Consider the following 15,103-nt stretch of genomic DNA (forward strand, 5'->3'; position numbering starts at 1 on the left):
CATATAACGGCACGGCGGTCTGTCCCTACATTATTAATAAGACAACAGTAGAAGTGGATTTCCCATTTGCAGCCCCTGATTTCATCCTGAAGGCCGTGGACGCTGGCGGATAATCCCTCACTACAGCTCTCCAGAGGATTTTTCCAATCCAATCTATACAAAGTTCAATAGTCGCCGCCATAAGACGCTGTAAAACAAGGGGGAAATGAGAGGAACCGCCACACGGAGCACTACGCAGTAACGCGGCCATATTTCCGGAGCTGCACAGGCTACTCAATGAGCAATTACCAGAGGCTTCACAAACATGGCCGCCTGTCTGGAGACATCGCTTCTTTGTCAGTGCTGACGTCATGACAGGCACCGTCCAGCACCGCACGATGCTTGTTTTTCCGGTTTGTAACATAACATTCGCTGGAATGTGCTCATCACATGGCGTCTGCTAGTTACCGGGCGCCAAACTGATAGCGCTAAAGGCTCCAGTGCGAAACACGGCTGCCGTGCAGCCCGGGGGTAGGTACCGTGCATGTTAGCCCCCTTACTGCTACGCTCTCTGGAATACCCTGCTGTGGTTACGGCTCCGAACAGCAGGGGGCGCTGCCACATGGAACACATATCTACAGTGCTGGTGGCAGACACTGGGGAGTCTGCTCTCTAATGTAATAATGTGTATTGAGCAGAGTGAGGCCTGGGAGCTTTTTGGAGCTTTGCTCATTGGTTTCATCTGTAGCTGTTCAAAGAACAGATTGAAGGTTGGATTCCAAGTGGCAGGCATCACAGTCAGGAGGCATTTGTCACAGGCGTCGGGCATCACAGTCAGGAGGCATTTGTCACAGGCGTCGGGCATCACAGTCAGGAGGCATTTGTCACAGGCGTCGGGCATCACAGTCAGGAGGCATTTGTCACAGGCGTCGGGCATCACAGTCAGGAGGCATTTGTCACAGGCGTCGGGCATCACAGTCAGGAGGCATTTGTCACAGGCGTCGGGCATCACAGTCAGGAGGCATTTGTCACAGGCGTCGGGCATCACAGTCAGGAGGCATTTGTCACAGGCGTCGGGCATCACAGTCAGGAGGCATTTGTCACAGGCGTCGGGCATCACAGTCAGGAGGCATTTGTCACAGGCGTCGGGCATCACAGTCCCAAGTGGCTGCCAGACTACAGAGAAATGGTTGCCAGTTGTTTTGTTACTGTTAGTGGCTGCACAGCACAGTGGCCATTTGCAATAAGTGATTCACACTTCAGTATGATCTATTAGTGCTGCTGTGACTGCCAGGGAGCGGAGCCCTGCAGTGGTCCTGTGTGATGCGCTGACTGCTCTGTTGTGACCCTTGCGGACTGAAGCCGTCTTTAGTGTAAGTCATTCGGCTGCTTTACAGGACGTCGCAGCAGAGACCTGAATGTAGTCTGTCACCATATGGATGCCATTTTATTGGCATGGAGAAGTGACACACTTGAAAAGGGACTCAGGCTGGTTAAAAACAATGAAATAAGTGATAGTCACCCAGTGATCACCCTCAGCGATACATCTGCCCGTAACCGGGTCTCTGCTGGTCTATTTCCTCATCCATCCTCAACACAAATGGAGGAGTGAGGCTAGCTGCATATCCTGACTATACTGGTTTCCTGTGTATGATAAACACCCAACTTTGTACCTTCATCAATCTTTCTGTCTCACTTCTCCCACAACATCTGGGCTGATCTGGGACAACAAACAAAACCTATATTGTCTCACCAACCTCGGCTTCATCCACTCAGCAGTTACTTCCACTATTCACAAAGCCATTCAGGTTATCCAGCCTTAAAGGGAATCTGTCACCCCATATTTGAGATATCATATAATGATATCATTCAATTGTGTGTCACATAAGGATTCTCTTAGTACTTTTTCTTCCCCCTGACCCCACACCTTTCATGCATAAATACCTCTTTTATATCGTTTCAGATGTATGTAAACTGCAGCGATCCGGTCCGCTGGGCGGGGCTTATTCACCTGCTCCCCCCCTCCCTGTCTGGCTCTATGCATTTCTTCTTGCGTAGAGCAAAACAGGGAGGGGGAGCAGGTGAATAAGCCCCGCCCAGCGGATCGGATCGCTGCAGTTTACATACATCTGAACCGATATAAAAGAGGTATTTATGCATGAAAGGTGCGGGGTCAGGGGGAAGAAAAAGTACTAAGAGAATCCTTATGTGACACACAATTGAATGATATCATTATATGATATCTCAAAAAAGGGGTGACAGATTCCCTTTAAGAGGTTAGGATGCACAGACTGACATAGCACCCCAGATTATCCAACCATAGAGGGGAGGATACTCAGAAGAGTGTAGCAAGAGTGTAGCACCCCAGATTATCCAACCATAGAGGGGAGGATGCTCAGAAGAGTGTAGCAAGAGTGCAGCACCCCAGATTATCCAACCATAGAGGGGAGGATGCTCAGAAGAGCATAGCACTCCAGATTGTCCAACCATAAAGGGGAGGATGCTCAGAAGAGCGTAGCACCCCAGATTGTCCAACCATAAAGGGGAGGATGCTCAGAAGAGCGTAGCACCCCAGATTGTCCAACCATAAAGGGAAGGATGCTCAGAAGAGCGTAGCACCCCAGATTGTCCAACCATAGAGGGGAGGATGTTCAGAAAAATATAGCAGCCCAGGGGAGGATGCTCAGGCAGACATAGCAGTCCAGTCCAGATCAAGTACTACACTGGTTGCCATACAAGTCTATCAGTCTATTAATTTACCATATTTGTCCCGCCAATAGACGACATAAATATAAAGTACACAAGACCTTAGTTGCTCAATGAACAGTCACATCTTACACTCAAAGAATAGGAAGGTGAAAATGACGATATGAAAGCGCTGTCTCACCGGATATAGAGTAGTATATAATTCTGTTTTTATTAATAAAACAATGCCTTTTTCTAGCGCGGACCGCTCTCTTCATCAGGTACAAATAAATATAAAAACATGCATGCAGAGTAATTTGCATTCTTAAAAGCATTGATCTGGTGTAGGTATTTAGATTTCTTAATTATTTAACCCTTACCATGAATCGCGTATCCATATAAACATATACCCCCAGATACTACACAGAGCGATTAGCAATAGCAGTGTATCCCTATTCAGCCTGTATGGTTTATACATTCATTCAATCCTGCAGGAACTAATGTGGACATTTTATAATCCAGAAACTTTCCCTATTCACCAATCGTTGATAACTGTTAGTATGACTAGCCGGTATTTGTTCTATTACAATAGGTTCTAGATTGGCGGGGTTTTTCATGCACATGAAAAAAATGCCTCGCCAAACTCTGACTTTTCTTTTTATCCCTGCTGGGATTGATGACGAGTGCTGCAGTCTGCTTTTACCAGACCTGTGCCTGAGAGTGCGCAGCTCGTCCAGGTGAGCCTGTCCATCACTTGGCTCCGCTACAGCAGCCTGAGCGGGCTCACACATGGGAGCACCCGGTTCTTTTCTTGTTACATCTTACCCACAGACTGTCATAATCTTTCTTGTTATCAGATCACAAAGTCAAAGCACAGTAAACTCATATATTCAGAATTCACTCATCGTGGATATGGCATGAAATTGCGCCAAGAATGCTACATGTTTGTCTCAATTTTGGAAAATCTCTGCAAAAAAAACATGAATCCAGCCCAACTCTGCAGAAATGAGGCAGAGCAGATTTAGCAGGATCCTCTCTATTAGGCCGGGGTCACACTAGCAACTGCAATGCGAGAAACTCGTGAGTCTCTCGCATCAATACCTGGCACTGCCACCGGCACTCGGGACCGGAGCGCTCAGCTGCATAGAAATACATGCAGCCGCACACTCCAGTCCTGAGTGCCAGCGCAGTTCCGGGTATCGATGCGAGAGACTCACGAGTTTCTCGCATTGCAGTTTCTAGTGTGACCCCGGCTTTAACCCTAGTCTCTCCATATGGCCGGGGTCACACTTGTGAGTGCAATGCAAGAAACTCGCTCATCAATACACGGCACTGCCACCGGCGTTTTGGACCGGAGCGCTCAGCTGTATAGAAAGACATGCAGCCACACAGTCTGGTCCCGAATGTTGATGTAAGAGACTCGCGTGAGTCTAGAATTCTGGTGAGCTCGGTGAGGGGTGAGGGACCTGTGCCTGGAAATAGTGTTACTGTATCTGTACCATATTACCTGAATGTTATCCACATGTGTGCTTCTAATTATGGTTAAACCACAGAAAAATATAGAATATTCCACCAGAGAGACAATCTTGTGATCTTACGAATAAGTTAGGCTTTGGTGTTTATTGTCAAAAATGGATTCTTTACAGTTTGTAGCTTTGTGAAGAAAAACAAATTCTGAGTAAATTAGATATGCCACCCTAAATGTGTAAGAAATAGGGTGCTAAATACAACACCTAAAGGGGTTTTCCAGGCTTTGATGACCTATCCTTAGGATACCCTTAGATTTGTGAAGGTCGGAGAGCCGGCGCCCCCATCGATCAGCTGTTTTCTGCTAGGGTGGCAATATCGAACACACTGTATAGTGGGCATGATAGCCATGGGTTATTGTGACTCCATGTTCAGGGCCCTATAAAGAGGAGCATTTGCTCATGTGAATGAGTCCTTTATGCATAATAATAATTGGACTCTAAACTTTTGCCTTTTTTTGTTTGCCTTTTCTAGACGTGACTTTCATGTCTTCTGAAAGACCTTCACCCACACTGTCTTGGGCTAGCAAAGTAAAGCAATCTCCAAACAATGTGATCCCTTCACCTACCTCAGTAAAAATCGTCACTGCAGCTAAGGATCCAAAATTCCAAGGAGACAATAAGGTAAGGCTTGACACCTGCCACATCTACTCATGCTTTTTAACCACACAAAGTTTATTGAGGAGATAGAAAGGATCACACACATTATGGAAAGAACAAACTAAGAAGTCTTGCTGTCCGATCAGTCATTACCAGGAACAAATATAACATTTAGTACATAGTAGTAACAGTATTAAAGATATCGTAAAACTGATACAGAGAACTTGAATAGAATATCTCCAAACATTTCTTAGTGAGTTCTGCCCACATACACAAAATCATGCAAAATTCACTAATAGTCATTACTGCTTGTCTATTTCTATGTAGTGAGATAGGTTGATAGAGGGCAGACCACATGGAAGAAAATTGGGTGCCAGAAGCCCTTCCTCCTCTCTTCCCCCAGTAAGCAGCAACCTCACCCTTCCGTACCGGTTTAGCAGTTAGGGGGGATTAAGTCCATCTACCTCAAATTTTTGGTAGCTTTCCAGGGCTGCTCTTTTGTATATAGATGCTTTCTTTTTTTAGACGAAGAAGAGGTGTACTGCAAATTTCCATCCAGATGGTTGGTACTGTTAATGGCATCCAATGTCCGGTCACACATTTTCTGGCTGTAAATAGGACCTCAATCTGTCTACAATACTTTGGTATAGTTCAGGGTTAACAAATGGTAGCCAAGTCTTTGGGTCATCTATGATGGGGATTCCCATGTAGTTGTGTAGGAACTGAACCAGATAGGCACAGTATCCCCTAAGCTTTGACAATCCCATAAAAAATGAAAACAAAAGTTCCCTGGGTCCCTGTGACATTTGGGCCACTCATCCAGGCATTTTGGTTGTGTATTCTGGAAGTAGTGTAGTACGTACGGTGAAGAATATATAATCTTGTACTGTTTCTCCTAGTTACATGTTTAGAGGCTTCCAAGGCGAGCTCCCAGTGCTCATTGCTTATCGGTCCTACATCTGTCTCCCACTTGGTTCTCATCTGGTTATGTAGTGGTTTTCTGTTTCTTTCCAGCATAAGGCATGTAATGGGATATTAGCCCATATTCAGGTAGACCCAGTATCACCTGAGACAAGGGGAAGTCCTACAGGGCAGCGGTGGACCTGGGAACAAGGTCTGAAGTGCATGTCGCAAATGTAGGTCGTCTACTTATATGTAAGTCATCTACTTATTGCTTATGTGCTGATCATTGTGGAAAGAGGGCATTATACTTCAGTTATGTCATGTGAAAGGTACATTCTTATTACTGTGCATATTCTTTACAGATTCCATAACCCATGAAAGGCACGGCCTGTTTTGGCCTTAAAGGGAATCTACCACATCCAGAAATGCTATATACCTGCAAATATAGTGTCCGCACAGAATGAATCTTCAAACCTAGTACAGGCACTCAGTGTACCCTTGACGTGGCCTGACATTTAACTAACCCTTCCCACCTTATTGTTTCCCCTCGCCTCCACCCCCCCCTATTTTGATTGACAGCTCTAACATTATAGAGGCAGAGATAGATGAAAAACAAGTAGGTGAAAAGGTGCATTTAAATGTTTGACCACACCTAAGGTGCACCGATGGCCTGTACTTTCTTTAAGCAGTCATTCTGTGCTGATAGATTCCCTTTAAATCTTATTTAGGCTGGAATCACACAGGCAAGAAACTCGGAAGAGTCTCGCATGTTAATACCCTACACTGCCGCCGGCAGACGGGAGCCGAGCTTGCGGCTGCATAGAAATACATGCAGCTGCACGTTCTGCTCCCGAGTGCCAGCGGCAGTGCCTGGTATTAAGATGTGAGACTCGTCCGAGTTTCTCGCATGTGTGATTCCGGCGTTAGACTGATTTTTGGATGCGCATTTATAAGGAGAAAATGAAGTTACCATATATACTCGTGTATAAGCCGAGATTTTCAGCCCATTTTTTTGGGAGGGGGAGCGGGGGTGTCAGATCATACTTACCTCCCCTGACGCGGTCTCTGAAGCACCCCCCGCTTCTCCCAAGGTCTCAGACTCCTTCCTTCAGCGGTCACATGGTACCGCTCATTAAAGTCATGAATATGCGCATATTCATGACTTTAATGAGCGTTACCACATGACCGCTGAAGGAAGGAGTCTGAGACCGGGAGAAGCGGCGCTGAGGAGACCGCGCCAGGAGGGGGTAAGTATATGCAATATTCACCTGTCCCCGATCCATCGCCGCTCTGTCCTCCGCGTCCGCTGGCTGTGATGTTCAGGTCAGAGGGCGCGGTGACGTAGTTAGTGCCCGCCGCGCCCTCTGCTGCCTGAGCATCACTGACAGAGGACCCGGAAGACAGAGCGGCAGCGGTGGACCAGGGACAGGTGAATATATGAGGTGCCGGGGCCCTGAGCCAGCGGCGACACCGGCACCAGTCCCCCATAGCGCGCCGGTGTCCCCTCCTCAGGACACCGGCACCTGACCCCCAGAGACGAGAGGTGAGTGTCATTTTTTTTTTCTTTTCATTTGCAGCAACAGCATATGGGGCATAATCTATGGGGCAGCATATGAGAGCATAATCTATGGCAGGGTGGATTGATTTAAATCACGCCGATTTAAATCAAAAGATATTTTTCTATTTAAATCGGATCGATTTAAATCATGATTTTAATCATGATTTAAATCACTGATTTAAATCAAAAGGTTTTTTTTTAATATAAATCACGATTAAAATGAGAAGTGAGAGCAGTGTGCATGTGCGCCCATAGTTACACGGACGAAACTAGGGGCAACGATCTAACGCCAGGGTGAGGGGGGGACCCCCCAAAGTAAGTAAAAATCTTTTTTGTTTTACTATATGGCAATAGGTAGGTGTTTAAAAGCAGCATGTCTTAATTGTATAAACTATTAATAGCCTCCACATTTTGTTCATACTGCCCCTTTAATTCCACACTTCTAGCTTGGTTTCAGTTTTGGTTTAGTTTCTTTTTCCCTGCATTCAGTTGACATGCCCAAACTTGTTGGATAGTCAGCAGTACTTGGCTCAGGCTGTAGTAACATCAGCAGTGCTTGGCTCAGGCTGTAGTAACAATCAAACTTCATAAGTGATCTGTGTAAGCCATGGCAGCAGGTCGTAAGAGAGACCCTATTTGGGTTCATTTTGTTGAGATGCCAGCAGCAGATCTTGGAAAGAAAGGTGCAAGAGCAAAGTGCAAATACTGTCAAAAGGATATCCAAGGACTTGTTTGCCGTTTGAAATCACATTATGAAAACTGCAACCAGAAGGGAAATGAAGATGTTGATAGTGATACAACTAATGTCAATGAACCCCCACAGCTTCTTATGCACCAGGAGCCTAGTACTAGTGGTAAGTCTGGCAATTAATTTACAACCTATTTTTTTAACAGACATTTTACTGGGATGGTTAAAGTCTATGAAAAGAAAAATTTCTAGCACTGGTAGTTCTGGAGTATAGAATTTAAATTTATGTTAAGGCAATATTTCACAGAAAATTAACGCTAAAGGACATGTGCACCTTTATTTTTTTAAGGTGCACATGTCCTCCCCCCGCAGCGCTCTTACCTCCGATCCCCGCAGCGCTGAGATCCGTGGCTTCGTTTTGACCGTCCGCCTCCCTTCCTCCGGTTGCGGCCTACTCGCAGTGATACAGCGGCGTGACGTCAGCGGGCCGCACGCTCCATTGAAATGAATGGAGGCGCGCTCGCGGACGGGCAGAACGAAGCCACGGATCCCCGCAGCGCTGACATCGGAGGTAAGAGAGCTGCGGGGGGAGGACATGTGCACACTGTGACTGGCTGCACCTTAAAAAATAAAGGTGCACATGTCCTTTAAGTAAAAATAAAGTGTGTATACGCTTATTTTTTTTTTATTGTAGGCTGCAATTCACTTTTGAAGTCTGCCAAATTGACCATTTTAAAAAAAAAAACATTTTTAAAACTTTTGTGACATAATTTTTTTCAGTTGCTGAGGCTCTGATATTAGTTACCAGTATTACAGCAACCTCACCGGAAAACTTGAGTAGCATAACTTTTGAGACAGCCCTTATAGGACGAGGACCATTACATTGTTCAAAAAGTTTGTTTCAATATTTTCGTTATATTTCTTCAAATACGCAGTCGATTTATATTTTTATCAAATATGGCTTGTGCTGCACGTGACAATCAATATCTGGGTACAACTTCAACAAAGCAGCCCAAAAAAAAACTTTGCGTGCAAAGTGTAGAAAAATTCATCTTAAAGACTACGACGAGCCAGAAAGAACATTTTGATGAATTAATTGCTAAATTCATATTTGCAACCAATTCTTCTTTCCGACTAGTTGAGCACCCATTGTTTGTACAAATGATCGAAGGAATTAGACCAGGCTACAAACCACCAAGTAGATTTGATATCTCAGGAAAACATCTTCAGGCTGTATACGACATAGAAAGAGCGGCTTGTACAAAATATTTGAAAGACAAGGTTGTTAACATGAGCTTGGATGGTTGGAGCAACATCCACAACGACCCCATAATTTGCACTTGTGTCACAACAGAAGATGGTGAAACTTACCTTACAGACACAATCGACACATCTGGAAATTCACATACTGCTGAATATTTACTTGAAATTGCTAAGAACTCAATTCACCAATGCCAAGAACAGTTTGGATGTAAAGTAAGGAGCTTAGTTACTGATAACGCAAGCAATGTGGCAAAAATGCGAGCGGAACTGGCACAGGATGACACAAATGTCATTACATACGGTTGTTCTGCCCATTTGTTGCATCTTTTGGCAAAAGACCTGCATATTTTGGGTGTCAAGGAACATGTTGTAGAAATTGTTAAATATTTCCGCAATAATCATTTTGCACATGCAACCTACAAGGAAATGGGAGGACTGAAGTTGGTTCTACCACAAGATGTTAGATGGAATACCTTGGCTGACTGCTTGGAACTGTTTATTAACAACTGGTCAAAATTACTGTCCATTTGCGAAACACATCGGGATAAAATTGATGCTAATATACGAAGCAAAGTATTAAATCTTGGTGTGAAGAGAAATGCCGAGGACCTTTTGGAAAGGTTAAAGCCAATATCGATTGCGTTGGATAAAATGCAGAAAGATACTGCAACCATAGCTGATGCCACAGAAGTTTGGAAAGATTTAGAAGGTTCTCTAGATCTCTTGAACCTCTCAAACAATGTAAAGGTTGCAATACAGCACCGCAAGGACCAAGCATTAAAAGAAGAACACTATTTAGCCAATATCTTGCATCCCATCTACAGAGGGAAAAAATTATCTGAGGCGGAAATCAACTCTGCAATGGAGTGGCTCGCCAATACTAACCATGACATTGTGGCAACTGTGCTGAAATTGAAGTGTGAATCTGCACCATTTCAAAAATACATGTTTGCAGATAACGTCGTTAATGAACTAAAACCACTGGACTGGTGGAAGTCGCAATCACTTGTTCTTCCAGCAAAGATAATAAATCTAGCTACTCAGCTACTGACTGCATCGGCTTCATCCGCAGGAGGAGTAGAGAGATTGTTTTCTTCATTTGGTTTTGTGCACACAACAGTCCGAAACCGCTTAGGAACTGCTAAAGCAGGACAACTGGTTTTCCTATTAAAAGTCCTAAATAAACAGTAGGCTTAAAGGACTGATGTATTCACTGAAGATGTTTGCTTACTTCAAACGTTAGAGATAGGCTATTGTTAAAAAGTACTTACTCTCTGTAGTTCAATTCTGAGTGTTTAATAGTGCAAATAAAAATTATTAGGTTTCATAATCAACTGTTTTAATATTTTTATTTGTGTAAAACAATTAGATTTGCAAAAAGACAAAGTTTTGCTTGTGTACAACTTGATTAAAAAATCTGATTTAAATCAAATGATTTAAATCAAAAAAATCTGATTTAAATCAAAAAAATCTGATTTTTTTGATTTTTTTAAAAAAAATCAAGATTTTTATCCACCCTGATCTATGGGGCAGCATATGAGGGCATAATCTATGGGGCAGCATATGGGTCCTATTCTATGGAGCATCTTATGGGAGAGCATATGGGGCCTATTCTATGGAGCATCTTATGGGGCATATTCTATGGAGCATCTTTTGGGGGCATAATCTATGGAGCATTTTATGAAGTAGCATATGGGGGCATAATCTATGGAGCATCTTATGGGGAAGCATATGGGGGCGTAATCTATGGAGCATCTTATGGGGAAGCATATGGGGGCGTAATCTATGGAGCATCTTATGGGGAAGCATGTGGGGGCGTAATCTATGGAGCATCTTATGGGGAAGCATATGGGGGCGTAATCTATGGAGCATCTTATGGGGAAGCATGTGGGGGCGTAATCTATGGAGCATCTTATGAGGAAGCATATGGGGGCATAATCTATGGAGCATCTTATGGGGCCTAATCTATGGAGCATTTTATGGAGCATCTTATGGGGGCATAATCTATGGGGCATAATCTATGGAACATATTATGGGGCCATAACCTTTATGGAGCAGCTCTAACATTATAGAGGCAGAGATAGATGAAAAACAAGTAGGTGAAAAGGTGCATTTAAATGTTTGACCACACCTAAGGTGCACCGATGGCCTGTACTTTCTTTAAGCAGTCATTCTGTGCTGATAGATTCCCTTTAAATCTTATTTAGGCTGGAATCACACAGGCAAGAAACTCGGAAGAGTCTCGCATGTTAATACCCTACACTGCCGCCGGCAGACGGGAGCCGAGCTTGCGGCTGCATAGAAATACATGCAGCTGCACGTTCTGCTCCCGAGTGCCAGCGGCAGTGCCTGGTATTAAGATGTGAGACTCGTCCGAGTTTCTCGCATGTGTGATTCCGGCGTTAGCCTGATTTTTGGATGCGCATTTATAAGGAGAAAATGAAGTTACCATATATACTCGTGTATAAGCCGAGATTTTCAGCCCATTTTTTTGGGAGGGGGAGCGGGGGTGTCAGATCATACTTACCTCCCCTGACGCGGTCTCTGAAGCACCCCCCGCTTCTCCCAAGGTCTCAGACTCCTTCCTTCAGCGGTCACATGGTACCGCTCATTAAAGTCATGAATATGCGCATATTCATGACTTTAATGAGCGTTACCACATGACCGCTGAAGGAAGGAGTCTGAGACCGGGAGAAGCGGCGCTGAGGAGACCGCGCCAGGAGGGGGTAAGTATATGCAATATTCACCTGTCCCCGATCCATCGCCGCTCTGTCCTCCGCGTCCGCTGGCTGTGATGTTCAGGTCAGAGGGCGCGGTGACGTAGTTAGTGCCCGCCGCGCCCTCTGCTGCCTGAGCATCACTGACAGAGGACCCGGAAGACAGAGCGGCAGCGGTGGACCAGGGACAGGTGAATATATGAGGTGCCGGGGCCCTGAGCCAGCGGCGACACCGGCACCAGTCCCCCATAGCGCGCCGGTGTCCCCTCCTCAGGACACCGGCACCTGACCCCCAGAGACGAGAGGTGAGTGTCATTTTTTTTTTCTTTTCATTTGCAGCAACAGCATATGGGGCATAATCTATGGGGCAGCATATGAGGGCATAATCTATGGGGCAGCATATGAGGGCATAATCTATGGGGCAGCATATGAGGGCATAATCTATGGGGCAGCATATGAGGGCATAATCTATGGGGCAGCATATGAGGGCATAATCTATGGGGCAGCATATGGGGGCCTATTCTATGGAGCATCTTATGGGAGAGCATATGGGGCCTATTCTATGGAGCATCTTATGGGAGAGCATATGGGGCCTATTCTATGGAGCATCTTATGGGGCATATTCTATGGAGCATCTTATGGGGCATATTCTATGGAGCATCTTTTGGGGGCATAATCTATGGAGCATTTTATGAGGTAGCATATGGGGGCATAATCTATGGAGCATCTTATGGGGAAGCATATGGGGGCGTAATCTATGGAGCATCTTATGGGGAAGCATATGGGGGCGTAATCTATGGAGCATCTTATGAGGAAGCATATGGGGGCATAATCTATGGAGCATCTTATGGGGCCTAATCTATGGAGCATTTTATGGAGCATCTTATGGGGGCATAATCTATGGGGCATAATCTATGGAACATATTATGGGGCCATAACCTTTATGGAGCAGCATATGGGGCATATTATTCTATGGAGTATCTTATGGGGCCATTATTAACCTTTTTGCAGCATTATATGAGGTGTATTTTGTATGGAGCATCTTATGGGGCCATCATGAACTGTATGGAGCATTATATGGGGCTCTTGATTCAATATGGATATTCAAAAACATTTAACCTACTGATGTCTCAATTAATTTTACTTTTATTGGTATCTATTTTTATTTTTGAAATTTACCAGTAGCTGCTGCATTTTCCACCCTAGGCTTTTATGCGAGTCAATAAGTTTTCCCAGTTTTAGTGGCAAAATTAGGGGGGTCGGCTTATACTCGGGTCAGCTTATACACGAGTATATACGGTATACTCTCGCTTCAGCCGCTCACTTCCAGTCATCGAGGGAGCTGTTATATCCACCGCTACAACAGCCAGGTTAGCAGCTTATTTGTGTATTTGTGCAGAGCAGGCTGTCAGTAAATGTGCCGCACAGTGATTACACCGCTGTCATGATCCATTTTTGGATTTGTGGAGCTCTGGTTCCTCTCAGTTAAAACTTTTTTCTTTTTGCACCATCGGGGGTTAATGTCATTTTTTTCGCCCGTTGGCAATCCTTGTCCCTTTGGTGTTTTGTCACTTCCCCTTGTGTGTATTATTCTGTAGTGGCTAGGCTAGCGCCCTACACCGGCCACTGCACTAGCCAGGGCAGTTTAGTTGACAGTGAGCGACAAGGTATCCTGACGGCAGCGGGGGGGAAGGACCCCGTATAGGGTGTTATGTGAGTACAGGGACAGGCTCAGGTTGGAGCTCATATGACCATCCCACATTCTCTATTGATAGGGATTTCCTCTCCCCTATACCATCCCCGTTGTGAGTGTGTTGACCGACTGCACATTGGGTCGAGTCACACCGTAGCAGTAACCCCGTGACAACCGCCCTCACTGTTTAGTAAGCAATGATTGTTACAGCTCCCTGCATTGCTCCGATCACTGGAAATGGGCGACTGCAGGGAGAATGTAACTTCATTTTCTCCCTGCAGCTTCTGCTTCAGTAGCACAGCAGACATGGTTTAAAACACTATTTACCTGATATTATTCCCATATCTGCAGGAAAATAGCCATAAGGTCCCTTTAAATCGCTGCAAGAATGGTTGTGTATATGTGGGTACATTGGTGTGATTGGTGATTTTGCACAGAAACAAGAGATGTAAAACTATTTTCTCACTTTAACCTTGGTGAAGTACATTATTTCTGTAAGCCAGTTGTGAACTATTGCCTGAACAACTCTCAAACATTCAGTAACGTTACTGATAGCATTTCGGTTATATATAAAAAAAAACAGTTTACACTTACATAATACGTAGATTTAGTCCCACCCAAGCCTGAGTGTCATAACTAGGCTGGGCGACTGGGGTGTACACTGACTTTTTGTATGGCAATGCCTGAAGTTCTTTGAAGAACACTGCATGTGAGATCCTATATGCGCCTAAACCGTGCAGACGAGATTGATGCCATAAAGAATAACTATGTCAGTTATACAGTAGCTATCCTCACTTTATTAATTTTACTCACTTATACTGTATAGTGTTAGGAACTCCACAGCACTTCACATGCATTGTCATCACTGTCCCCATTGGAGCTCACAATCTAGAGTCCCTATCACTATGTCTTTGGAGTGTGGGAGGAAACCGGAGAATCTGGAGGAAACCCAAGCAAACACGGGGAGAACATACAAACTCCTTGGAGATGTTGTCCTTGGTGGGATTTGAACCCAGGATCCCAGCGCTGCAATGCTAACCACTGAGCCACCTTCTGCCTACAAAAAGAGAATAAACCTTGAAAATCGTATCAGAAGAGCTGCCTGTCAGTAGACAAATGTAGAAAAAAGGAATAACATAGATGGTCCTCTTGTTCTCTAGATAATCAGTTTCAGTATGTGGGGTGAGGGTATATATTTCGGAGAAGCTGCGTCTGAGATTTTTACTTACTTGAACTGAAGTCAGAATGTAAAGGCCTACCAGATTGGCACTGCCAACATACGTACACGTGTGCTAATGTTCTAACGAAGTAGATATGGATGGGCACCACCAAATCTTACAGGGATCAACCCAATGTGTACTAAATAATAAAAATCAAACAAAAGAAAAAGAAGTATGGCGACAACAGGGATCAACATATAAATATTTAGTAATAAACGAGAGACATATAAGCCACAAAGAATAAAAATAGAAAAAGAGTCAGCTCACAATT

General features: G+C 44.6%; 1 protein-coding gene across 3 annotated transcripts in view; it reads left to right on the plus strand.

The window, feature by feature from the left end:
• Window positions 1-278: 278 nt before the first annotated feature.
• The window catches only part of SECISBP2 (SECIS binding protein 2), a 43,144-nt gene continuing 28,319 nt past the window's right edge, over window positions 279-15,103 (plus strand). The window contains exons 1-2 of one of the 3 annotated variants that reach the window (XM_073575328.1): window positions 279-392; window positions 4,666-4,814. In XM_073575328.1, coding sequence (XP_073431429.1) covers window positions 4,677-4,814 — 138 coding nt within the window. In that variant the 5' untranslated portion in view covers window positions 279-392; window positions 4,666-4,676. Of the gene's footprint in view, window positions 511-1,334; window positions 1,353-4,665; window positions 4,815-15,103 lie in introns of those variants that run through there. The other 2 variants (XM_073575326.1, XM_073575327.1) reach the window with 2 other exon arrangements.

The sequence above is a fragment of the Dendrobates tinctorius genome, unplaced genomic scaffold (genome assembly GCF_039654945.1).
Source record: "Dendrobates tinctorius isolate UK_male_01 unplaced genomic scaffold, ASM3965494v1 ptg000044l, whole genome shotgun sequence".
Classification (NCBI taxonomy): domain Eukaryota; kingdom Metazoa; phylum Chordata; class Amphibia; order Anura; family Dendrobatidae; genus Dendrobates; species Dendrobates tinctorius.